The 25312-nt window shown below is 60.8% G+C and overlaps 1 protein-coding gene across 9 annotated transcripts in view; it reads right to left on the reverse strand.

Annotated features, from left to right (window-relative positions):
- Positions 1-25312, reverse strand: part of STK38L (serine/threonine kinase 38 like) — an 84030-nt gene that overhangs the window by 11020 nt on the left and 47698 nt on the right. For 7 of the 9 annotated variants that reach the window (XM_029057188.1, XM_029057195.2, XM_029057192.2 and 4 more), the window contains 9 exons: positions 23997-24048; positions 20029-20151; positions 16335-16418; positions 13058-13181; positions 10528-10682; positions 7691-7793; positions 7402-7463; positions 4610-4727; positions 3984-4107 (listed from right to left, as the gene is read on the reverse strand). In XM_029057188.1, coding sequence (XP_028913021.1) covers positions 3984-4107; positions 4610-4727; positions 7402-7463; positions 7691-7793; positions 10528-10682; positions 13058-13181; positions 16335-16418; positions 20029-20151; positions 23997-24048 — 945 coding nt within the window. The remainder of the gene's footprint in view (positions 1-3983; positions 4108-4609; positions 4728-7401; positions 7464-7690; positions 7794-10527; positions 10683-13057; positions 13182-16334; positions 16419-20028; positions 20152-23996; positions 24049-25312) is intronic. The other 2 variants (XM_029057197.2, XM_029057210.2) reach the window with 2 other exon arrangements.

Consider the following 25312-nt stretch of genomic DNA (forward strand, 5'->3'; position numbering starts at 1 on the left):
GGGGGAGGAGGCGCCCGCGAAGGAGACCGAGAATGACCGGCCAGAGAGGTGAGAGGAGAACCGGGAGAGGACGGAGTCCGTGAAGCCAAGGCGAGATAAGGTATGGAGGAGGGGATGGTCGACGGTGCCAAAGGCAGCAGAGAGGTCAAGGAGGATCGGAATGGAGTAGGAGCCATTGGATTTGGCAAGAAGGAGGTCACGGGTGACCTTAGAGAGAGCAGTCTCGGTAGAGCGGAGGGGACGGAAGCCAGATCGGAGGGGGGCCGGGAGAGAATGGGAGTTAAGGAATTCTAGGCAGCGATCGTAGACGACGCGTTCTAGGATTTTGGAAAGGAAGGGTAGTAGGGAGATAGGGCGATAACTGGAGGGGGAAGTGGGGTCGAGAGCGGGTTTTTTTAGGATGGGGGAGACGTGGGCATGTTTGAAGGCAGCGGGGAAGGAGCCATCGGAGATCGAGTGGTTAAAAATAGAAGTTAAGGAAGGGAGGAGGGCAGGGGCGACGGTTTTAATAAGGTGAGAGGGAATGGGGTCCGAGGCGCGGGTGGAGGGGGTGGCACTTGCGAGGAGGGAGGAGATCTCCTCTGAGGATACTGCAGGGAAGGATGGGAAAGTAGGGGAGGGGGTCGGTGGGGGGGAGGGGAGAGGCGGAGGGGTGACTTTGGGGAGCTCAGACCTGATCGTGTTGATTTTCGTGAGGAAATAGGTGGCCAGATCGTTGGGGGTGAGAGACGGGGGATGGGGAGGAACAGGGGGCCTAAGGAGAGAGTTAAAGGTCCGGAACAGTCGGCGGGGGTGACGGGCACGGGTGTCGATGAGGGAGGAGAAGAAGCTTTGCCTGGCGGAGGAGAGGGCAGAGTTAAGGCAGGAAAGGATAAATTTGAAGTGTGCGAGGTCGGCTCGGTGCTCGGACTTTGGCCAGCAGCGCTCGGCGGCTCGAGCATAGGAGGCGGACGGAGGAGGTGATCCGGGGCCGCGGGTTAGTGGAGCGAGAGCGGCGGAGGGAAAGGGGGGCGAGAGAGTCGAGACGAGTAGAGAGGGTGGAGTTGAGAGCGGAGACCTGATCGTCGAGAGTGGGAAGTGAGGACAGGGCGGCGAGGTGAGGAGAGATGCTTTTGGAAAGACGGATGGGATCGAGAGAGCGGAGGTCTCTGCGGGGCAGTAGCGAAGATCTGCAGGGGGAGGGAGTGTGAGAGATGAGGCAGGTGAGAAGGTTATGGTCAGAGAGAGGGATTTCGGAGTCGGCGAGGGAGGAGATAGTGCGGCGGTAGGAGATGACGAGATCGAGGGTGCGACCGAGTCGGTGAGTGGGCGCGGTACGGTGGAGGAGGAGGTCGGCAGAGTCGAGGAGGGATAGCGGGAGGGCGGCAGAGGAGTCGTCAGGTACATCCATATGGATGTCGAAGTCTCCGAGGATCAGAGTGGGCAGAGAGAAGGAGAAAAGAGAAGGAAGGTGAGAAAGGGGTCAAGGTGGTCGAAGAAGTCGGAGGTGGGACCGGGAGGGCGGTAGATGACGGCGACGAGTATCTGGAGGGGGTGGCAGAGGCGAACGATATGGGCTTCGAAGGAGGGGAAGGAGAGGGAGGGGGAGGAGGGATAGTGCGGAAGCGGCAACGGGGCGAGAGGAGGAAGCCGACGCCTCCTCCCTTATCGGTGAGTCTGGGGGAGTGGGAGGACTAAGCACGGAAGTGCTGGAGAGGCAGCGGTGAGTAGGAGGTCGCACAAAAGAAAGAAAAAGGGTCAAAAGTACTCGGGCATTTAGGTGACAAAGAAGTGTCGGAGAGGCAGCGAGGGTAAGACGTCACACAAAAGAAAGAAGGGTCAAAAGTCCTGTGGAATTTAGGTGACACAGAAGAGTTCGTTCATTCGAGCGCTTACTGCGTGCAGAGCACGGGACTCAACGCTTGGAAATTACAATTCGGCAACAGGTAGAGACCATCCCCGCCCGACGACGGGCTCGCAGTCTAGAAGGGGGGAGACGGACAACCAAACAGGTAGCCAGGCAGGTGCCGGAGGGGCAGCGAGGGTAGGAGATCATACAAAAGAAAGAAAAATGTACTCAGGTACCTAGAGAGCACAAAAGCGTCGCGGCGAGGTCACGGGAAAGAAAGAAAAAGGATGAGAGGCGGTCGGGCACTCTGGGGACACAAGTGCTGGAGAGGCAGGGGTAAATACGAGGTCACGCGAGCAGGGCAAACTCCAGACCACCGGGCCTCGGCCGCTTGATCAACTGCGATACCGCTACTGCTGATTAGGCTATTTGTTAAGCGCTTACTATTTGCCGAGCACTCTACTGACTGCTGGAATAGGTAGAGGATGACCGGGTCGGCCGTAGCTCCCATCCCGCCGGAGGCTCGCTAAGACGGGGGGAGAATGCGGCTCCGCCACCTGTCTGCTGGGCGACCCTGGGCGAGTCATTTCATCTCTCTGGGCCTCAGTTCCCTCGCCTGTAAAACGGGGGTGAAGACAGTGAGCCCCATGTGGGGCAGGGACCGTGTCCGTCCTGATTAACTTCCGTCTACCCCAGCGCTCAGTCTGGTGCCCGGCACGTAGTAAGCACTTAACGGAGAAGCAGCAGCGTGGCTCAGTGGCAAGAGCCCGGGCTGCGGAGTCAGAGATCGCGGGTTCTAATCCCGGCTCCGCCACTTATCGGCTGTGCGACCCCGGGCGAGTCACCTGACGTCTCTGGGCCTCGGCGACCTCACCTGTCAAACGGGGATGAAGACTGTGAGCCCCACGTGGGACAACCTCGTTACCCCGTAGCTGCCCCAGCGCTGAGAAAAGTGCTCGGCACATAGTAAGCGCTTAACAAATACCATCATCGACAAGTACCATAACCGCCCCCTCTTCCGAAAACAAGCAGACGACAAAAAGCGGGTAAATATCGCTAGTTGGCAAAGTGTGATTCAGTCTGAAGGAAATGCTCAGAAAGGCCATCTGCTCAGTCACAAAGCTAATAATAATAATAATGTTGGTATTTGTTAAGCGCTTACTATGTGCCGAGCACTGTTCTAAGCGCTGGGGTAGACACAGGGGAATCAGGATGTCCCACGTGGGGCTCACAGTCTTCATCCCCATTTTACAGATGAGGGAACTGAGGCCCAGAGAAGTGAAGCGACTTGCCCACAGTCACACAGCTGACAAGTGGCAGAGCTGGGATTCGAACTCATGAGCCCTGACTCCAAAGCCCGTGCTCTTTCCACTGAGCCACGCTGCTTCTGTTAGATCCCTACCAGGAGAATGGATTAAATGTGCCACGTCGATTCCGCCCGAAGCCCCCGTTCGATCGAGGAGCAGCGCGGCCTAATAATAACAACAACGATGACGCTGGCATTCGTTAAGCGCTCACTCTGTGCCGAGCACCGTTCTGAGCGCTGGGGGAGATACGGGGTCATCGGGTCCGTCCCACGTGAGGCTCCCAGTTGATCCCCATTTGACAGCTGAGGTCACTGAGGCACAGAGAAGTGAAGTGACTCGCCCACAGTCACCCAGCTGACGAGAGGCAGAGCCGGGATTCGAACTCATGACCCCCGACTCCCAAGCCCGGGCTCTTTCCACCGAGCCTAGTGGAAAGAAGCCGGGGCCGGGAGCCGGGGGACCCGGTTCTAATCCCGGCTCCGCCACCTGCCTGCCCCGCGACTTTGGGCAAACCTCTCCGTGCCTCACTCTCCCCAACCGTAAAAGGCCGATTCAACTGCTACCCTCCCTCCTACCTAGCCCGTGATCCCCGGCTGGGACGGGGACCGTGCCCGCCCTGACGATCTCGCACCTTCCCCGGCGCTCAGAACGGCGCCTGACGCATCCATCCGTTCAACCGCGGTCGCTGAGCGCTCACGGTGCGCTAAGCGCTCGGCAGAGGACACTATAACGATTTAAACGGAGACATCCCCCGCCCGTGACGGGCTCGCGTAGTAAGCGCTTGACGGATACCGCAGCTCTCACGATTATTCCTGTTTCCCGGCCGCTGCCCGAGTTCAGCCGCTAACCTTAGAATGAGATCTTTAGCTTTCTCAGAGATAGGCACCTCCGGGGGGAAGACCAGGGTCTCTTTCCAGTTCATCACTTTCCGATACGTCTCTTGGGGCGTCTCCGAGCAGAAGGGGGGGTACCCTGGAGGGGAAAGAGAAAGGTTTCGCCGGCTTTTCTGACCGCGTGGGCGTCCCCGCGCGAACTCATCCCGAGAGGTCGCACGGTCTCCACCCCGCCCCCGAAATGCAAAATCGGCCGGCGCCGCGTCGGGACCGCGGCCGGCGGCGCCGCGGCCGGCCGGGTCGCTCCCGCCCTCTGGAGACCCCGGGAGCCCGGCTGACCGTCCGGTCTTCCGCAACCCGGGGCGCGGGGCGGGCCCGGGGAACGCCGTCTACTTCCCGGGCTCGCCCGGCCCGCCGAGGCGCTAAGACGGCCGCGGGCCGGTGACGTCGGCCACACCGACCGACCGCGTTTCTCCGAGGGTCGGACGGCCGATCGGATTTATCGAGCGCTCGCTGAGCGCTCGGGAGAGCAACGATAAACGGACCCACTCCCCGCCCACGCCGAGCTCGGTCTGGCGGGCGGGGGGGGGGGGGGGGAGAGACGGACAAGGGCAGAAACGAGCCGACGCCCGACGACCTACCTATTAGCATCTCATACATAATCACTCCCAACGACCACCAGTCGCAGAGCTTGTTGTACCCCGTCTGCATGAAGACTTCCGGAGCGATGTAATCCGGGGTCCCCACGGTAGAGTAGGCCTGAAAACGAGCAGCAGCGGAAACGGACCTGAGACTCCGGGGCCGGGCTCCGCTCCGGGAGGGAGCGGCCGCTGATTCTTACGGCCCGGTTATCCGGCGGTTCCCGCCGAGTCGGGTACGTCGGTTGCCGGGAGGCCCGGGGGGGGGGGACGCTCGTCTCCCTCGCTCTCCACCCCCTCTCCCCAGGGGTCGTCCCCTTTCCTCGGGATCCATCGGTGCTATTTACTGAGCGCTCAAAAGCCCGGTCGATAGAGCACGGGCCCGGAAGGCAGGAGGATCTGGGTTCTAATCTCGACTCCGCCACCCGCCTGCTGCGGGACCCCGGGCGAGTCCTCGGTCCCCTCCTCTGGAAAATGGGGACGAGGGCCGTGGGCCCCACGGGGGACAGGGACCGCGTCCAACCTGACGAGCCCGTATCCGCCCCGGCGCCCAGTACAGGGCCCGGCACAGAGACCGTCGTTACGATTACGAATGCTACGACTACTCTGCGCAGAGCGCTGTTCTCAGCGCTGGGGAGAACACAACGGAATCAGCGGACGGGTCCCCCGCCGAGAATGAGCTTACAGTCCAGGGGAGGAGACGGACATTAACGTGAATAAATGATTCAGAATAAATGGTTCGGTTTCTACCCCCGGAGTCCGAAGGACCTTTAAAAAAAAAACCGGTGCCGGGCCCCTCCCCGCCCGAGGGGGTCTCGGCTACTCCCGGGAAATGGCGGCCTGGCGGCGGCGACGGTCGATTAAAGAGAAGCGGCGCAGCCTGGCGGCTAGAGCCCGGGCCCGGGAGTCGGAAGGACCTGGGTTCTAATCCCGGTTCCGCCGCTCGTCTGCCGCGGGACCTTGGGCGAGTCGCTTCGCTTCTCTGGGCCTCAGTTCCCTCTCTTGTAAAACGGGGAGGAAGACTGTGAGCTCCACGTGGGACGGGGACTGGGTCCAACCTGACTGGCCTGCATCTACCCCAGAGCTTAGTTCGGGGCCCGCACACCGTTAAGCGCTTAACATATACCGCAATTATTATTATTATTATTAATACAGAATTCAGAGCATAAGCTCCTTGTGGGCAGGGGATGTGTGAGAAGCAGCGTGGCTCAGTGGAAAGAGCCCGGGCTTCGGAGTCCGAGGTCACGGGTTCGAATCCCGGCTGGGCCACCTGTCAGCTGTGTGACTGTGGGCGAGCCGCTTCACTTCTCCGGGCCTCAGTTACCTCATCTGCACAATGGGGATTAAGACTGTGAGCCCCACGTGGAACAACCTGATTCCCGTGTCTCCCCAGCGCTTAGAACAGTGCTCTGCACATAGTAAGCGCTTAACGGATACCGACGTTATTATTATTAAAAACAATAGCGATATTTGTTAAGCGCTCAGTACGTGCTGAGCACAGAGGCCCCTCATCTGAGCTGGAGCCTGCCGTCAGGGTCCAGATCATCCCCGAAGCCCACCCCAGACCCTCAGTACTCATGCGCTCCATTCATTCGATCCTATTTACCGAGCGCTTACCGTGTGCGGAGCACTGTACTAAGCGCTGGGCAGAGGACAACAGAACGATACGACAGAGTCGGTAGACGCGTTCCCCGCTCACGACGGACTTACAGACTAGAGGGGGACGGCGGAAAATGGGAACATCAGGCCCCTCACCAACCTCGTGGGTGTGGGGAACCTAAGAATACTACTCGTGGCATTGGTTAAGCGCTTCCTACCTGACAAGCACCGTACTGAGCACCGGGGTCAATACGATCACATCAGACTCAGTCCCCGTTTCACCCGAGGGCTGCGCTTCGCGCCCAGGAAGCCCTCGGGAAATAACGTGGATGACGACGACAGGGCTCACGGCGTTATATTATTATTACTATATATCACAATTATCATCACAGCTGGACCTAAGCAGCGTGACTCGGTGGGAAGAGCCCGGGCTCGGGAGTCAGAGGTCACGGGTTCGAATCCCGGCCCTGCCGCTCGTCAGCCATGTGACTGTGGGCCAGTCACTTCGCTTCTCCGGCCCTCAGTGCCCTCGTCTGGAAAACGGGGATGAAGACGGTGAGCCCCACGTGGGACAACCTGATCACCTCGCATCCCCCAGGGCTTAGAACAGTTCTTTGCACACAGTAAGCGCTTAACAAACGCCACCATTTATCTATTTAAGTCCTTTGAGGAAAATACGAGAGCCGCACCTCATCGGCTCCTTAGAAAAAGTCGGCGCTCTGCTTCTGCCCCAGCTGCGGCGGGGAACGTTTCCGCCGACTCTCCCACAGCGTTCATTCAGTCGTATTTATCGAGCGCTCGCTGTGTGCGGAGCGCTGTACTAAGCCCTCGGAAAGTCCGATTCGGCAGCAGAGAGAGACAATCCCTCCCCCACGACGGGCTCACGGTCTAGAAGGGGGAGACGGACGACAGAACAGAACAGGCTCTCTCCCAAGCGCTCCACGAATACCACCGATCGACTGACTGGGGGAGGGGGAACGGATACTGAATCCCCATTTTACAGACGAGGAAACCGAGGCCCCGACGAGTGAAGGGGCTTCACCAAGGTCCCGCAGCAACCCATCCCGCGGCTTCCCCGTGGACCGGATTCCTCCGGCGCAATTTTCCACGGCCCACCTGAGAGAGCCGCCGGGGCTCTCGCCACATCAGGGGGTCGAGACCCCCTCGGAAACGCGGCCGGCCGACTTGGGACTCACCAGTTGTCGCCTGTTCTTCTTCCAGGTTTCTGCTTTCCTCTTTGAGTTCATGTTCTGAAAGGCTAAGTTTTTTTAAAAAAAGGGTTTTAAACGCGGGCCCGATAAAACGCGGTCATCCTTTCTCATACCAAAATCATCTTTCGAAACCACCCAACGGAAACCTTCCGGTTTAAAGGTGGCCCGTTAACGACCGACGGGCGCCTTTTCAGAGCCCGTCACGGGAGAGGCGTCACGCTCCCAGGTCGATCCAACGCCACCGGAGGCGTGCGCTAGAGAAGACCGAACTTACAGAAATCGCTTGGCGGATTATGCGTTAGGTTCCTGTAGAATTCAGTCCTGTGGGCCTTCTTCAAACCCGTGCAGAGGCCGAAATCGGACAGTTTTACGTGACCCTAAGATAAGAAGAGCACGAGAATCGAGTGAGTCTCGGAGCCGTTCGGGGAGAGGAGCAAGCGACGCGCTCCCCGCGGAAACAGAAGAACCACGTCCCGGCGGGACGTCGAGTCTGCGGAGGATCCGGCCGGTCGGCCCTTCCCGGAGGGACCGAGATGGTGGTCTGGGACGGTGGGGATCGATACCGGGCCGGAGGCGGCGATCGGGGCTGAGGCGTTCCGGGGTTCCCTTGGGCTTTCTCTCCCTCCCCGCCCGGCCACGTCGACGCCAACCCGCTCTTCTCCGTCTAGCTGGGCTTCCCGATTCCCTTCCTTCTCTCCTGGCCGGTTCCCGCCACCCGATTCCTTGAGACGGACGGCCGGGTTGGCCTCGGGGCGTCCCCTCCCTTCGGCAGGCTTCCACCCTGCTCTCCCGGCCCCCCCCGCTGCGCTTCCTCCCGAGTTCACCTCCTTCCAGCTCGCTCGTGCCCCTCCTGCTCTTTTAATAATAATAATGACGATGCCGGTATTTGTTAAGCGCTTACTACGTGCAAAGCACCGTTCTAAGCGCCGGGGGGATACAAGGCGATCAGGTCGTCCCACGTGGGGCTCACGGTTTTCATCCCCATTTTACAGACGAGGTAACTGGGGCACGGAGAAGTGAAGCGACTTGCCCGAAGTCACACAGCTGACGAGCGGCAGAGCCGGGATCGGAACCCACGACCTCCGACTCCCAAGCCCGAGCTCCTTCCGCTGAGCCACGCCGCTCGTCCGCCTCCTCGGTCGTCAGATTCCCCTCCGCCGGGCCGGGCCGTCCCCCCACCGGCTCAGTTCCGGGGGACGCGGCTCCCCGCAGCTTCGAGCCCCTCCTACCATTCCACCTCCTCCGGGAAATCTTCCCCAAACGATTCGCTCGAGCCGAGCGGCCACCCTTAGCCGATCCGATTTCTTCCTTCGTACTCGGCGCTCACGCGCACGCACGGGTTTTCATCCGCACGCTTATTCCGCCACTTTATCAAGATAGGCTCCACGGCGCCCGCCTCGCCGTGGACTTCTAGCCCGTGGCCCGGCACGCCCTCCCTCCTCGGATCCGACCACGACCCTCCCCCGGCTTCGAAGCCTTACCGGAGGCCCGCCTCCTCCGGGAGGCCTCCCCCGCCTAAGCCCCCCTCTCCTCTTCTCCCACTCCCTGCCGCGTCGCCCTGACCCGCTCCCTTGGCTCTTCCCCTCTCCCGGCCCCACCCCGCTCACGTCCAGAGCTGTCGTTCTATTTATCTGTACCGACGTCCGTCTCCCCCGGGCTAGACCGCCAGCGCGTCGCGGGCGGGGAACCTCAACGTTCACCGGCGGGTGGCACTTCCCCAAGCGCTCGGCACGGTTCTCCGCACGCGGCCTGCGCTCAATCAGTGCGACCGAATGAACGCTTGGACCGTTTCCCGCTCCACGTACTTCAAGCCGACCATTTCTGTCTTTCTCCCCTTCGGGTCACGAGTTGCCTAAAGGGAGGGCAGTGCCGTCGGGCTCCCTTACTCATATCCGACAGACCACCCCTCTCCCTTCGAGGCCTTGGTGAAGGCCCGCCTCCTCCGAGAGGCCCTCCCTGACTGCACCCTCCTTCCCCCTTCTCCCACTCCCTTCGGCGTCGCCCCGGCTCGCTCCCTTTATTCACCCGCCCTCGGCACTCATGTCCATATGTGCGATTTACTCATTTCTACCACTGCCCGTCTCCCGTCCCAGATTGTCAGCTCACTGTGGGGAGGGGATGGGTCTGCTGTAGCGTACTCTCCCGAGCGCCAGGCACGGTGCTCCGCACACGGCGAGTGCTCAGTCGACCCCCGGGCCGCGTCCTCCCGCGGTCCCGGAACGCCCTCCCTCCTCGCCTCGGACGATCCGATTCTCTTCCCCTCTTCAAATCCCTACTTGAAGCTCACCTCCTCCGAGTGGCCTTCCCGGACTGAGCTCCCCCCTTTTTCCCTCTGCTCCCTCTACCCCGCCTTCAGGGCCTTCACCTCTCCGCAGCTAAACCCCCTTTTAAGAAATTGTTCTTCGGAGAGAAGCGGCAGGGCGGAGTGGGGAAGCAGCGTGGCTCAGGGGAAAGAGCCCGGGCTCGGGAGTCAGAGGTCACGGGTTCTAATCCCGGCTCTGCCGCCTGTCAGCCGCGGGACCGCGGGCAAGTCACTTCGCCTCTCGGTGCCCCGGTCACCTCATCTGGAAAATGGGGCTTAAGACCGTGAGCCCCGCATCGGCCCTGATTACCGTGCATCTCCCCCGGCGCTTAGAACGGTGCCCGGCGCATAGCAGGCGCTTAACAGATACCCACATCATCATTATTATTACAGCGCACGGGCCCGAGAACCGGAAGGTCGTGGGTCCTAATCCCGGCCCCGCCACTCGTCCGCCGCGTGACCTCGGACGAGTCGCTCCATTTCTGTCCCATGTGTAAAACGGGGATCGAGACCGTGAGCCCCACACGGGACGGGGGGGCCGTGTCCCGGCCGATCTGCCCGTGCCCACCCCAGCGCTCGGTACGGCGCCTGGCTCGCGATAGGCGCTTAACAGGTACCGTAAGTACCGTTATCTTTCTAAAATTCCAAGTGGGATCCTCTGCGCTTAAGACAGCAACTCGGCAGCTTAGCGCGGCGCCCTGCACGGAGTGAGCACTCAGTAAACACGACCGTCCGACCGTTTCAACGGCTCTGCCGTCGCCACGTCTTGGGGCGGGGGGGGGTTGGGCGGGGGGTGCGTTTTCACGTGCCTTGGCGTCCAGCAACAGGTTGTCGGGTTTGATGTCTCGATGGATGAACCCCAGCTGATGGATGGCGTCGATAGCCAACACGGTCTCGGAAATGTAGAACTGAGTTTCCTCTTCCTTCAGGGTGTCCTTCTTCATGAGGAGAGTCATCATGTCGCCTGAACGGGGGGGGGGGAGAGAAGGGGGTGCGGTCACGGGAGGCTTCTCGGCAACGGGAAGACTAACCTATCCCTTTCTTCCCCGGCGGCGTCCGGCTAGGCGCCCGCAACGTGCCACGCGCCGTGCCGGACGCCGGGTTAGGTGCAAGCCGGTCGGGCGGGACACGGCCCACGGCCCGCGATCCCTATCTCACAGACGAGGGGACGGGGGAGCGAAGCGACCTGCCCGAGGGCGAGCGGCGGCCCGCCGGCGGAGCCGGGATCAGAACCCAGGTCCTCCCGCTCCACGGCCCGTGCTCCTTCCCCGGGGCCACGCCGCCATCGATCGGTCGGTCGCCGGTATCCGCCGGGTGCCGCGCGTTGCGCCGTCCGTCAGCGGTATCTGTCGAGCGCTTACTACGGGCGGAGCGCCCGGGAGAGTACGAAGCGACAGAACGAGCGGAAACGTTCCCCGTCCGTGACGGCCCTCGACCCGTCGGTGGTATCCACCGAGCGCTCCCCGCCCCGCTCCGGGTGCCCGGGAGAGTCCGACACGGTAATGTTGGTATTTGTTAAGCGCTTACTATGTGCCGAGCACTGTTCTAAGCGCTGGGGTAGACACAGGGGAATCGGCTTGTCCCACGTGGGGCTCACGGTCTTAATCCCCATTTTACAGATGAGGGAACTGAGGCCCAGAGAAGTTAAGTGACTCGCCCACAGTCACACAGCCGACAAGTGGCAGAGCTGGGATTCGAACTCATGAGCCCTGACTCCAAAGCCCGTGCTCTTTCCACTTGGCCACGTCGGCGGGCGCGATCCCGGCCCACGGGGAGTTTAGAGTCCGGTGTACCGACCGCCCCCGGGACCCGCATCGCGTCTACCCGGTTTTGACACGTTTTCGCTCAACGTCTGCTCGACGTTCTGCTCTAACCGGCGGGCAGAGGCTGAATGGAGCCGTTAGGCCAAATCGGAAACTGGAGCGCACGGCAATAATAACGATTGATGACGACGGTATCTGTCGAGCGCTTACTGTGTGCAGAGCACCGTTCTGAGCGCTGGGGGAGACACGGGGTCATCAGGCTCGTGAGGCTCCCAGTCTTCATCCCCGTTTTCCAGATGAGGTCACTGAGGCACAGAGAAGTGAAGTGACCTGCCCACAGTCACGCAGCTGACGAGCGGCAATAACCGCCGCCCGACCCAGGGGTGTGAAAAAAGGGGAATCCGCCGCATTCGGCCTCGAAATCGACAATGGCGGGACTGGCAGGGATTTCTTAGAAACTCAGAGAGATGTCTTTATAACGCTTCGAAACTCGAGGAAGAACCGAACCACTGGATCTGTAAATGGATCAGAGAAGCGGCCTGGCCCAGAGGCAAGAGCACGGGCCCCGGGGTCAGAGGCCCTGGGTTCTAATCCCGGCTCCGCCACGTACCTGTCGCGCGACCTCGGGCAAGTCCCTTCACTTCCTCTGTGCCTCAGTTCGCTCATCCGGAAAACGGGGATTAAAACCGTGAGCCCTCACGCGGGACGGGGACTGTAACCAACCCGATCTTCTATCTACCCGAGCGCTCAGTACGGTGCCTGCTACCTAAGTAGCGCTCTAGGGATCGGGTCAGCAATTCGGCTGCACTGTACTCTTCCGAGCGCTTAGTGGCCGGTACATAGTAAGCGCCCAGGGAACGCGTCTGCCGGTCCTCTTCCGAGCGCTCGGTACGGTGCCCGCTACAGGTAAGCGCCCAGGGAACGCGTCTGCCGGTCCTCCTGTATCGTACTCTTCCGAGCGCTCGGTACGGTCCCCGGTTACATAGTAAGCGCTCGGGGAACGTGTCTGCGGTTCTGTTCTATCGTACTCTTCCGGGCGCTCGGTACGGTGCCCGCTACACGGTAAGCGCTTACGGAACGCGTCCGCCGGTCCTCCCTGTATCGTACTCTTCCGGGCGCTCGGTACGGTACCCGCTACACGGTAAGGGCCCGGGGAACGCGTCCGCCGGTCCTCCTGTATCGTACTCTTCCGGGCGCTCGGTTCGGTGCCCGCTACACGGTAAGCGCTCGGGGAACGCGTCCGCCGGTTCTCCACTCTCGTACTCTTCCGAGCGCTCGGTACGGTGCCCGGGTGGGAAGTGAGCGCCCGGGGGACCTGTCCGCCGGCACTCCCGCGCTCTCCCAAGCGCTCGGCGCGGCGCTCCGAACGTGAGCGGGCGCACCGGAAACACCAGCGAAGGAACCGACGACCAACACCACGGACCGACTGACCGACGGAGGACCGGACGGCGCCGGGCTCCCCGTCGGTATCGCCCTCGCCGCGACCGCCTCGCCGCAGGAGTCCCGGAGGCCCCCGGCCCCCCGGCCCGCCGCCGAGCGGCGCCGCCGCCGTCCCGGCTCCCGCCCGGGAATTTACCTCCTGGGAGAAACTCCATGATCAGGTAAAGATTCCTTTTATCTTGGAAACTGTAAAACATCTTCACCACCCAGGCGCCGTCTGCTTCTACCAGAATATCTCGTTCCGCTCGGATGTGGGCTACCTAGAGGCAAAGAGCGACGGGAGAGATCACGGGCGTCCAGTCGCCCGGCCGGCCCCGCCCCTACGCCGTAGAGCTGCGCCGTGGGCGGGGCGACGGGGCGGCCGACTCCGTCCGGACGGCCTCTCCCGAGCGCGGGGCGCGGCCCGCCGCGAGCGCTCCGCGAATAAATGCCGTCGCCGAGCGCCGACCGCCCGTCTCCCCCGAGAGGCCTCCCCCGACTGAGCCCCCCCACTCCTCTCCTCCCGCTCCCTCCCGCGTCGTCCCGACCCTTTATTCGTAATAATAATAATAACGTCGGTATCCGTTAAGCGCTCGCTCTGCGCCGAGCACCGGGGTCATCGGGTCGTCCCGCGGGAGGCTCGCGGCCTTCATCCCCATTTCGCGAAAGAGGTCACTGAGGCACAGAAGTGAAGCGTCTCACAGCTGACGAGTGGCAGAGCCGGGAGTCGAACCCATGACCCCCGACTCCCGAACCCGGGCTCCCTCCGCTGAGCCGCGCTGCCCGCCCCCCTCCCGTCCCAGCCCCGCACCGCTTACGTCCGTAACGCTCATTTATTGATTTCGGATGCCGTCCGTCTCCCCCGGCTAGACCGTCAGCTCGTTGCGGGCGGGGGACGTCCCCGTTTACTGTCGCCCCGCACTCTCCCCAGCGCCCGGTACGGTGCTCCACACCCGGGGAGCGCTCGGTAAATACGACCGACCGACGGATCGCCCGACGCCGAGCAGGGGCACCGGCGCAGCTCTCTGCCGGAGAAGCGCCTACTTCTCATTATTGAAAATAATCATTTCTATCATCGTCGTGGCGACTCGGGCCGGTCACAGTTTCACGAGCCCGGCCCCTCCAACGGGCTTTCGTTTCTTCTCTTCCTCCACCCGTCTGCGTCGCCCTTCCCCTCGGATCTGTACCCTCGATTCATCGCGTCCTCAGCCCCACGGGACTCGTTCGTTCCACTGTGTTTACTGAGCGCTTACTGTGTGCAGAGCACTGGACCGAGCGCTCGGAGCGGACGGTTCGGCAACAGACAGAGGCCGTCCCTGCCCAGTGACGGGCTCACGGTCTCACCGGGGGAGAGAGACGGACAGAAACAAGACAACTTAATCGCGATAAATAGAATCAAGGGGACGGACACCCGACGGACAGAATAGACAGGGGAATAAAACTTCCGTCCGTGTCCGCGGTTTATTCTCGAGTCTCTCTCCCCCCCAAGGGCCCCGGGTTCTAATCCCGGTTCTGCCACGTGACCTCGGGCGTGCCACCTCGCTTCCTCCGTGCCTCAGTTCCCTCGTCGGCAAAACGGGGATTCGACCCCCGTCCTGCCTCTTGCTTAGACTGCGAGTCCCACCCGGGCCCGATCATCTTCTATCTGAGCCGGCGCTTAGTACGGCGCCTGGCGCACAGCGCTCACTCAACAGATATCATCATCGTTCAACTGATTTTCTCCAAACGTCGGTAAAATCACCCTCGCTGAAGAGCTTCTCTTTAAATAGAACGGAAGCGGCGCGGCGGAAAGAGCCCGGGCTTGGGAGTCAGAGGTCGCGGGTTCTAATCCCGGCTCTGCCGCTTGCCAGCTGGGGGGACTCTGGGCGAGTCACTTCACTTCTCTGGGCCTCGGTTCCCTCATCTGTAAAATGGGGATGAAGCCCGTGAGCCCCACGTGGGACCACCTGATCACCTTGTATCCCCCCACGGCGCTCAGAGCGGTGCTTTGCGCCTAGTAAGCGCTTAACGAATACCACCGTTATTATTATTAAGTTGTTGAAAGACTTTCAACTCGTCGCGGGTGGGGAACGTGACTAGCAATTCCGCTGTACCGTACTCTCCCAGGCGTTCGGTGCGGGGCTCTACGTACGGCTGGACCGGGCGTCCGACCCAGTGGTCCCGTATCTACTCCGGCGCTTCGCACGCCGCCTGGCGTATAAGCGCTTGGCGAATACCATTAAACAAACCAGAAAAACCCCAAAGTTAAGGCTAGTGCAGCGCGAGATTTTCAGAGGGCTCCCCACCACGACGACGGGGTGTAAACTACGACAGATACGGAGATAAAGGGTCCTTATCGCTGTGCCCCTCGGAAAAAAACATCAAAAACAGGGGGGCCCGGGGGGGAAGAGTCTGGGCCCGGGTGTCAGAGGACCTGGGTTCTGATCCCGACTCGGCCGCTGGCCCGTCGGGTGACCACGGACGCGTCATTTGACGTCTCCGCGTCTCAGTTCCCTCAGCCGTAAAACGGGGATAAAACGCCGCCCGGGACGGGGACTGCGTCCGATCGCATTGCCCTTTACCTGTTTTTTTTAAACGACGGTATTTATTCATAACGATACGGATGATGATGATTACGGTATTTGCTAATCACGGTACGTGCCAGGCACCGTATTAAGCGCTGGGGGCGATTCATTCACGGTCGCATCTACCGAGCGCTTACCGCGTGCGGAGCACCGCACTGGGCACCTGGGACGTACAGTCCGGCAACGAGCGTACCGGCGGGTGGATGACGACGTTGGCATTCGTTAAGCGCTCACTCTGTGCCGAGCACCGTTCTAAGCGCCGGGGGAGACACGGGCTCATCGGGTGGTCCCACGTGGGGCTCACGGTTTTAATCCCCATTTTGCAGATGAGGGAACCGAGGCCCAGAGAAGCGAAGTGACTCGCCCACAGTCCCACAGCTGACGGGTGGCAGAGCGGGGATTGGAACCCACGGCCTCTGACTCCCAAGCCCGGGCTCCTTCCGCTGAGCCACGCTGCCCCCCGTCCCACGGGGGACCCGCAGTCTCAGTCCCCATTTTCCAGATGAGGGAACCGAGGCCCAGAGAAGCACGGTGACTCGCCCGAGGCCACCCGGGGGACGAGCGGCAGGGCCGGGATCGGACCCCGGGGCCTTCTGACTCCCAGCCGCGTGCTCCAGCCGCGACACCACGCTACTCCTCACGTCAAGCGCTTACTGCGTATCCGACACCGTAGCGAGCGCCGGGGTAGACACGAGGCCAGGTAGGTCCGCCGCCGTCCCCGTCCCACGTGGGGCTCGCGCTCTTAGCCCTCGGGACGGCGCTCGGCACAGGATGAGCGCTCAGATACCTCGTTTGTTTTTATCGTCGTCGTCCTTATTTTCTACGTCCCTCGCCCACGGCCCAGCGCGGGGTCCAAGGCCACCCACCCACCTGCTCCTTCTCCAGCATGTCGGCCTTTCTCAGTATCTTCATTGCATAGATATGACCTGTGTCTTTTTTTTGGACGAGGCGCACCTGGAAGAGAAATGTGAACGTTCGACGAGAGAAGGCAGCGCCGACCGCCAGCGTCAGAACCGGACCGAGCCCCGTTAAGAGGAGGCGGTCGGGAGACGCCGCCGGGGGGCCGTCTCTGTCGCCGAGAGGCAAACCGACACTCTGTCCTCGAAGGGTCGACGGTCCCATCTGCTAGCAGCGGGGCTCGGTGGCCGGAGCCCGGGCTTGGGAGTCGGGGCTCACGGGTTCGAATCCCAGACCTGCCACGGGTCAGCCGTGTCACTCTGGGCAAGTCACTTCACTTCTCTGGGCCTCAGTTCCCTCATCTGTAAAATGGGGATAATGATAATACTGATGACAGCATCTGTTAAGCCCTTACTATGTGCCAAGCACCGTTCTAAGCGCTGGAGGGGAAGCAAGGTAATGAGGCTGTCCCACGTGGGGCCCGCAGCCTCCACCCCCATTTTCCAGACGAGGTCGCTGAGGCCCAGAGAAGCCAAGTGACTTGCCCAAAGTCACACAGCTGACGGGCGGCAGAGTCGGGACTAGAACCCCTGACCTCCGATTCCCGAGCCCGGGCTCTTTCCACCGAGCCTCGCTGCTCCTCTAAGACTGTGAGCCCCACGTGGGACAACCTGATGACCCTGTATCTACCCCGGCGCTTAGAACCGTGCCTGGCACATAGTAAGCGTTTAACAAATACCGACATCATTAAACTCCCGTGTGACTTCAGTCAAGTCAGTTCACTTCTCTGTGCCTCCGTTACCTCACCTGGAAAATGGGGATGAAGACTGTGAGCCCCAAGAGGGACAACCCGATGACCCTGTATCTACCCCAGCGCTTAGAACAGTGCAGGGTACATAGTAAGCGCTCCACAAATACCAACATTATTATTACTGTTATCATTTACGCTTCTTGAGGGCGGGGATCCTAAGGGCCCGGGGCAGTGCTCTGCCCACATCAGGTGCTCAATAAATGCTACTGACTGACAGGACGACATCCCAGTTACTTCATCTGGAAAAAGGGGGATGAAGACTTGGGAGCCCCATGTGGGACGACAACCTGATGACCTCGCTATCTCCCCCGGCGCTTAGAACAGTGCTCGGCCATAGTAAGCGCCTAATAAATACCCACACATCATTATTCTACGGCAAGGCACCTCGTCAACCGATGGCCGTTACCTCTACTGAATAGATTTCGCTGCGCTGAATTGGTCTGTCGTCATCTAATGCTAAACTGAGACAGCCTTGACTTGCAGATACTTCGGAGGAATGGGAAGTGCTCAGGTAATCATCATCATCATCATCATAATGATAATAATGATGTTGGTATTTGTTAAGCGCTTACTGTGTGCCGAGCACAGTCCTAAGCGCTGGGGGAGGTACGGGGTCAGCAGGTTGGCCCACGTGAGGCTCACGGTCTTCATCCCCATTTGACGGATGAGGTCACTGAGGCCCAGAGAAGTGAAGCGACTCGTCCACGGTCCCCCAACTGACGAGTGGCAGAGCCGGGATTCGAACCCGTGACCTCCGCCTCCCGAGCCCGGGCTCTCGCCGCCGAGCCGCGCTGCTCCGTCTTCCGCAGACGAACTCCGCGGCACAATCTGCGAGTGAACCGGGCTTGTAAATAACGGCAGCGTGGACGCCGGAAAGAAGGGCGTCTTGCAAGGACGGAGATGGTTCTCATTACAGAGATTCTGTGACGGTCAGTTCGCCTCGCTCCCTTTACTCTTCCCCGCCAACCCCGGTCCCAGCCCCACAGCACCTCTGTCCCCATCTCTCCTGTATTTATTCGTATCGATGTCCGCCTCCGCCCCCCCCCCGCCAGAGTCACTGAGGGCAGGGGATATGTCCGTTTATTGCTGCATTCGTTCAGTCGATCGTATTTACTGAGCGCTTACTATGTGCAGAGCACTGTACTGAGCACTTGGAACCGACAGTCTGGCAAACAGATGGAGACGATCCCCGCCCACGGACGGGCTTACGGTCTGATCGGGGGAGACGGGCGGACAAAAACAGGAGCGATAAATAGGATGCGGTAGCGATACTCTCCCAAGCGCTTAGTGCGGCGCTCTGCACGCGGTAAGCGCTCAATAAATACGACTGAATGAATAATAATGACGGTACCTGGTAACGAGAACAATAATCGTGGTTGCGGTACTTGTTAAGCGCTTACAGCGCTTTACCTTTGTTTTGTTTTGTCGTCTGTCTCCCCCCCCCTTGTAGTCTATGAGTCCGTTGTTGGGCAGGGATTGTCTCTGTCTGTTGCCTAATCGTACTTCCCAAGCGCTCGATACAGCGCTCTGCACGTAGTAAGCGCTCGATGAACACTATTGAACGAACGAACGAATGGATGGCAAGCACTGTACTAAGCATCGGGGTAGATGCGACTGTGAGCCCATCGGTGGGCAGGGATCGCCTCTATCTGTTGCCGAACTGTTCGCTCCAAGCGCTTGGTACGGCGCTCTGCACATAGGAAGCGCTCAATAAATACTACTGAATGACCGAGTGCGAGATGGGCAGATCCCACACGGGGCTCACGGCTTAATTTAAGAGGGAGAACGGGGACTGAATCCCCATTTTGCAGAGGAGGGAACTGAGGCCCAGAGCAGTGAAGTGACTTGCCCAAGGTCAGGGAACGTGTCTACCAACTCTGTTGCATCTGGACTCTCCCGAGCGCTTAGTACAGCGCCCCGGACACGCAGTGAGCGCCCGACGAAGACCACCGCTTGACTGCCTGTCACGCGGCGGGGAAGTGGCCGGGGCGGGACTGGTAGTCATAGTAGTAAAGGTAGCTTCTGTCGAGCGCCTACTACGTGCCAGGGACCTTACCGAGCGTCGGGGTAGCCACGAGACGATCGGGTCGGACCCGGTCCCCGTCACACGTGCGGATGGCGGTCTCCCGTTTCACAGACGAGGGAACCGAGGCCCAGAGGAGCGAAGGGACTCGTCCCAGGTCGCCCAGCGGACGGGCGGCGGGGGCCGGGATCAGAACCCGTGACCTCCGAATCCCAGGCCCGAGCTCTTTCCTCGAGGTCCCGCGGCTTCTCTGAACTAACTCGATTCTACTTATCGCCGCCGCTCTCGTCCGTCCGTCTCCCCCGACCGGACCGTGAGCCCGTCGACGGGCAGGGACCGTCTCTCTCTGTTACCGATCTGTCCACTCCAAGCGCTCAGTCCAGTGCTCCGCACACAGTAAGCGCTCACTAGATACTCCCGAATGAACGAACCGAATGAACTAACGACCGTAAGGCCGGCCGGCTGCCTGGAGGGGAGGGTGAGGCGGCGAGGCGGAGCGGATAGAGCCGGGCCCGCCGGCCGGAAGGTCACGGGTTCCGATCCCGGCCCCGCCGCCTGTCTGCCCCGCGACCGCGGGCGGGTCGCCTCCCTCCTCCGGGCCTCGGTCGCCTCATCCGCTAAACGGGCATCGAGACGGTGAACCCCGCGTCTCTGCTGCCCACCTGTCCATTCCGAGCGCTCAGTCCGGTGCTCCGCACATAGTACGCGCTCAGTAAATACCACCGAACGAACGACCCCATCCGCCCGCATCCACCCCGGCGCTCAGAACGGCGCCGGGCCCGTAGCGGGCACGTCCCGGGTCCCGGCGTTACGCCAAGAGAAGAGAAACCCACCTCTCCGAAGGCCCCCCTCCCTATGACTTTCAGGGATTCGAAGTCGTCCAAGCCGAGGCGGGTCCGTTTGAGGCGGAGGAACTCGGTCTCCTTCCGGGCGTGCTGAGACCGACGCAGCTTTTTCTGCGGAAAACGCAACGGTTACGAGACAGACTCGGATGGCGGCGGGCGGAAGGGGGGAGGCAGAGGGCAGACCGCACGAGGATTAAATTCAGGAGGGATGCTAACACCCGGAAAAATAAGAAAGGGGAAAAAACCAAAAAAGACTTGAATACCCGTCCCCGCCGAGTCTGTCTAGCGTCGGTGTAGTGCCCAGTCGCCTACATCTCGACTCTAGCTATCGCCGTTCTATTTATCGCGATTGAGCCGTCTCATTTCTGTCCGTCCGTCTCCCCCGATTAGACCGCGAGCCCGTCAGTGGGCGGGGACCGTCTCTATCTGTTGCCGAACTGTCCGTCCCGAGCGCTTGGTACGGTGCCCTGCACGAAGTGAGCGCTCAATAAACTCGACCGAATGAATGAACGAGTGTCGCCTCTTGCGACGTCTGCCTCGCCCACCGAACAGTAAGCTTCTCGAGGGCAGGGATCGTCTCTCCTAACTCTACTGTGCCGTCGGTATCCGTTAAGCGCTCGCTATGTGCCGGGCGCCGGTCTAAGCGCCGGGGGAGATACGGGGTCGTCGGGTTGTCCCATGTGGGGCTCACCGTCTTCAACCCCTTTTACAGATGAGGTCACTGAGGCCCAGCCGGGTGAAGTGACTTGCCCGCCTGTGAAGGTACACGAGAGGTCCGTTTGGGATTAGAAGCCAGGGCCATCAGAGAAGCAGCGTGGCTCGGCGGAAAGAGCACGGGCTTTGGAGTCAGAGGTCATGAGTTCGAATCCCAGCTCTGCCACCTGGAACGGACAACTGGGCAACAGATAGAGACCGTCCCTGCCCGGTGACGGGCTCACGGTCTAATCGACCGCATTCATTCATTCGAGGGTATTTATCGAGCCCTTACTGTGTGCAGGGCACTGGACCGAGCGCTTGGAACGGACAATTCGGCAACAGAGAGAGACCGTCCCTGCCCGCCGCCGGGCTCCTACTTGGACGGTGAGCCCCAGGCGGGAGCCGATCGTCTTGAATCGGCCCCAGCGCTCAGCACTGTCCCTGGCACGTAATGATAATGACGTCGGTATCTGTTAAGCGCTTATTATGTGCAGGGCGCCGTTCTAAGCGCTGGGGGAGACACGGGGTCGTCGGGTTGTCCCACGTGAGGCTCAGGTCTCCATCCCCGGCAGCGTGGCTCAGTGGAAAGAGCCCGGGCTTGGGAGTCAGAGGTCACGGGGACGAATCCCGGCTCTGCCACCACCTGTCAGCCGTGTGACCGCGGGCGAGTCGCTTCACTTCCCTGGGCCTCGGTTACCTCCTCTGGAAAACGGGGAGTAACCGCGAGCCTCACGTGGGACGACCCGATGCCCCCGTATCTACCCCAGCGCTCAGAACGGCGCTCTGCACGTAGTAAGCGTTTAACAGATACCATCGTTATCATTATTATTACGGACGAGGTCGCCGAGGCACGGAGAAGTGAAGCGACTGGCCCACGGTCACACGGCTGCCAAGCGGCAGGGCACGCAGCAAGCGCTTAGCCGACGCCCCAATTATTATGACTGTCGTCGTCACTTAGCCGAGTTTCCCGAAGCGTCGCTAACCCTTCCGGGCTTCTCTTTAGAGAGGTTTCCGAGGAAGTCACGAGGGGGAACCGGGGACCGGATCATTTTCCTTTTCTTCCAACTTTCCGAAGTACCGAGACCCACGCGGACCGACGCCCGGAAGAAATCTCTGCGGGGCGGGTTTCGATCTCCGCCTCCGTGACCGTTAGGTGAAATCGCCGTAGGATGAGGTCGTGGAAAACCGCACCGCCCGCCTCCCCGGCGTGGAAGAGCCGGACCCCGCCACGCCGATCCTTAAAAACGGTGACTCGATCCCCCCCCCCTTTTAAGACAGAAATAGCAGCCCTAGACACGTCGGGGAAGCGGGATGTGTCCTTGGGCACCGAGAGGCTTAACGGTAGGAGGGGGGGCCGCCGACGGATGGAACGTTTTAAAAATGAAGACGGCCTCTCTGGCGGGACTGAACTCTAAAAATGAAAGGTGAGGTCTCTGTTGGAAATTCAGATATATAATAAGAATAAAAACGGTGTCTGTTGAGCGCTTACTATGAGCCAAGCGCCGTTCTAAGCGCTGGGGGAGAAACGAGGGAATCGGGTTGCGGGGCTCACAGTCTTCATCCCCATTTCACAGACGAGGTCACTGAGGCACAGGGAAGTGAAGTGACTTGCCCAAAGTCACACAGCTGGCAAGCGGCAGAGCCGGGATTGGAACCCACGACCTCTGACTCCCCAGCCCGGGCTCTTGCCATTAAGCCACGCTGCTTCTCCGCACATAATATATATATATATATGTGAAATATAATAATAATGTTGGTATGTGTTAAGCGCTTACTCTGTGGAGAGCACTGTTCTAAGCACTGGGGGAGATTGAGGGGAATCAGGTTGTCCCACGTGAGGCTCCCAGTCTTCATCCCCTTTTTCCAGATGAGGTCACTGAGGCACAGAGAAGTGAAGCGACTTGCCCACAGTCACCCGGCTGACCAGTGGCAGAGCCGGCATTTGAACCCATGACCTCGGACTTCCAAGCCTGCGCTCTTTCCACTGAGCCACACCGCTTCTCAGGTACAAGTACCACCATCATCATTATTACTAAAAAAACCTTAAACCCACCCTACCCCCCCCCCCCAGGCATTCCATGAAAACTGGGGGTACTTAGTGGCTGCCCAATTGTAATAAAGAGTTAAAAAATAATTTGCACCCAATTTTTATTTTCTCTTTCTCGGGAATCCTCTTCACTTTGCTTCCCAACTGTGGACGACCGGGCATTTTTGCCCTCCTGACCCATTTCTCTGATGCTTTTTCCAGATAATCGCGAAGCGGCGTGGCTCGGCGGAAAGAGGCCGGGCCTGGGAGTCCGAGGCCACGGGTTCGAATGCCGGGTCCGCCACTCGGCAGCTGTGGGACCGTGGGCGAGTCGCCTCACTCCTCCGGGCCTCGGTAGAATGTGGGCTGCCTCAACGGGTCGTACGCGGAACAAGCATACCGAGGAGCGTTGGCCCGGTGGCAAGAGCCCGGGCTTGGGAGTCGGAGGCCACGGCTTCGAATCCCGGCTCCGTCCCTCGTCAGCTGTGGGACCGTGGGCGAGTCACCTCACTTCTCTGGGCCTCGGTTCCCTCCTCCGTACAATGGGGACGAGACCGGGAGCCTCCCGTGGGACGACCCGACGACCCCGTATCTCCCCCAGCGCTCAGAACGGTGCTCGGCACATTGTAAGCGCTTAATAAATGCCAACATCATCGTCATCATCTTCCCAAACCGTGAAATCTCCTCTCCTCCCGAGGTAACCGGACTCGCAGACCCACGAAGGCGATTAACTGGGCAGGAAGAGACGCGGAGCGGTCCGGTGGTTAAAGCCCGGGCCTGGGCGTCACGGGACCCGGGTTCTAATCCCGGCGGCGCCACAGGCCTGCCGTCCCGGGGGGGGGGTCGCTCCCCTTCTCCGGGCCTCGGTCACCTCGCCCGCGAAATGGGGATCGGGCCCGCGAGCCGGGCTCTGCCCCTCGCCTGCTGCGTGACCTCGGGCCGGTCACTTCACTCCTCCGGGCCCCGGTCCCCTCGTCCGGAAAACGAGGATCGAGACCGTGAGCCCCACGTGGGACGGGGACCGGGTCTGACCCGATCTGCCGGCATCCACCGGCACGGTGACCGGCACATGGTAAGCGCTCAGCCGAGGCCCCGAGTAGTAGTATTATCACGTGGGACCTGGACCCCCTTCGCACGTCATGCGCTTCCATCTGCCCGCGGGGCTTAGTACGGTGCCTGACGCCAAGTAAGCGCTCAACAGATACCATAAAAGGAAAAACCAGCTGGCCGTTACCTCTTCATCGGCCAATCCTTCTTCCTCCATGGCCACTTCCAGTTTCTTCTGCCTGAAAAGAAGAAGAAGAAGAGAAACAGTAGAACACACCCCGCTTCGGGTAAACCCTCCACGGTCTCTGTACACGCCTGGAGAATCGATGCTATCTATTGAGCGCTTTCTGCGGGCAGAGCACCGTGCTACAGCGTGGCTCGGCGGGAAGAGCCCGGGCTTGGGAGTCAGAGGTCACGGGTTCGAATCCCGGCTCTGCCGCTCGTCAACCGCGCGACCGGGGGCACGTCGCTTCGCTTCTCTGGGCCTCGGTGACCTCGTCTGGAAAATGGGGATGAACTGCGAGCCCCACGCGGGACGACCCGATGACCCCGCATCTCCCCCGGCGCTTAGAGCGGGGCTCGGCGCACAGTGAGCGCTTAACGGATACCGACGTTGTTATTACTCAGCGGTGGGGGGAGTTCGGCTTCCGCTGCCCCTCGGGGGCTCGGGGAAGGGGGACGCAGACGTCGAACGCCCCTCCAGGCCGGAAGCTCGTTGCGGGCGGGGAACGTGTCCGTTTACTCTCGTACTGTACTCTCCCAAGCGGTCGGTACGGTGCTCTGCACGCGGTAGGCGCCCGATAACTACGACTGACCGAATAAATGAACCACAGCGACGGACCTAAGTACGAGGGGGAGGAGGGCGGGGTGACCATCGGGTCCTCAGAGAAGCAGCGTGGCTCAGTGGAAAAGAGACGGGCTTAGGAGCCAGAGGTCACGGGTCCTGATCCCGGCTCCGCCGCCTGAAAGCTGGGCGCCTGGGGGCGAGCCGCTTGACTTCTCCGGGCCTCAGTTCCCTCGTCTGTAAAATGGGGACGAAGACCGCGAGCACCACGTGGGCCAACCTGACTACCTCGCATCCCCCCGGCGCTTAGAATAGTGCTCGGCACACAGTAAGCGCTTAAAGAATACGGGCATTATAATTATTATGAAAGAATTAGAGAATTATTATTAGAGAAGCGGCGTGGCTCAGTGGAAAGAGCCCGGGCTCGGGAGTGAGAGGTCATGGGTTCGAATCCCGGCTCCGCCGCTCGTCAACCGTGTGACTGTGGGCAAGTCACTTCGCTTCTCTGTGCCCCGGTGACCTCATCTGGAAAACGGGGATTGACCGGGAGCCTCACGTGGGACGACCCGATGACCCCGTATTCCCCCCCAGCGCTCAGAACGGGGCTCTGCACATAGTAAGCGCTTGACACGTACCGACATCATGACTGAATGTGAAGGCGGCGGGCAGGACGACGAGGCCCGGGTCACGAGCGTGGGAGACGGGGAGGAGGGGGATGT

This window comes from Ornithorhynchus anatinus, chromosome 2 (genome assembly GCF_004115215.2).
Source record: "Ornithorhynchus anatinus isolate Pmale09 chromosome 2, mOrnAna1.pri.v4, whole genome shotgun sequence".
Taxonomy (NCBI): domain Eukaryota; kingdom Metazoa; phylum Chordata; class Mammalia; order Monotremata; family Ornithorhynchidae; genus Ornithorhynchus; species Ornithorhynchus anatinus.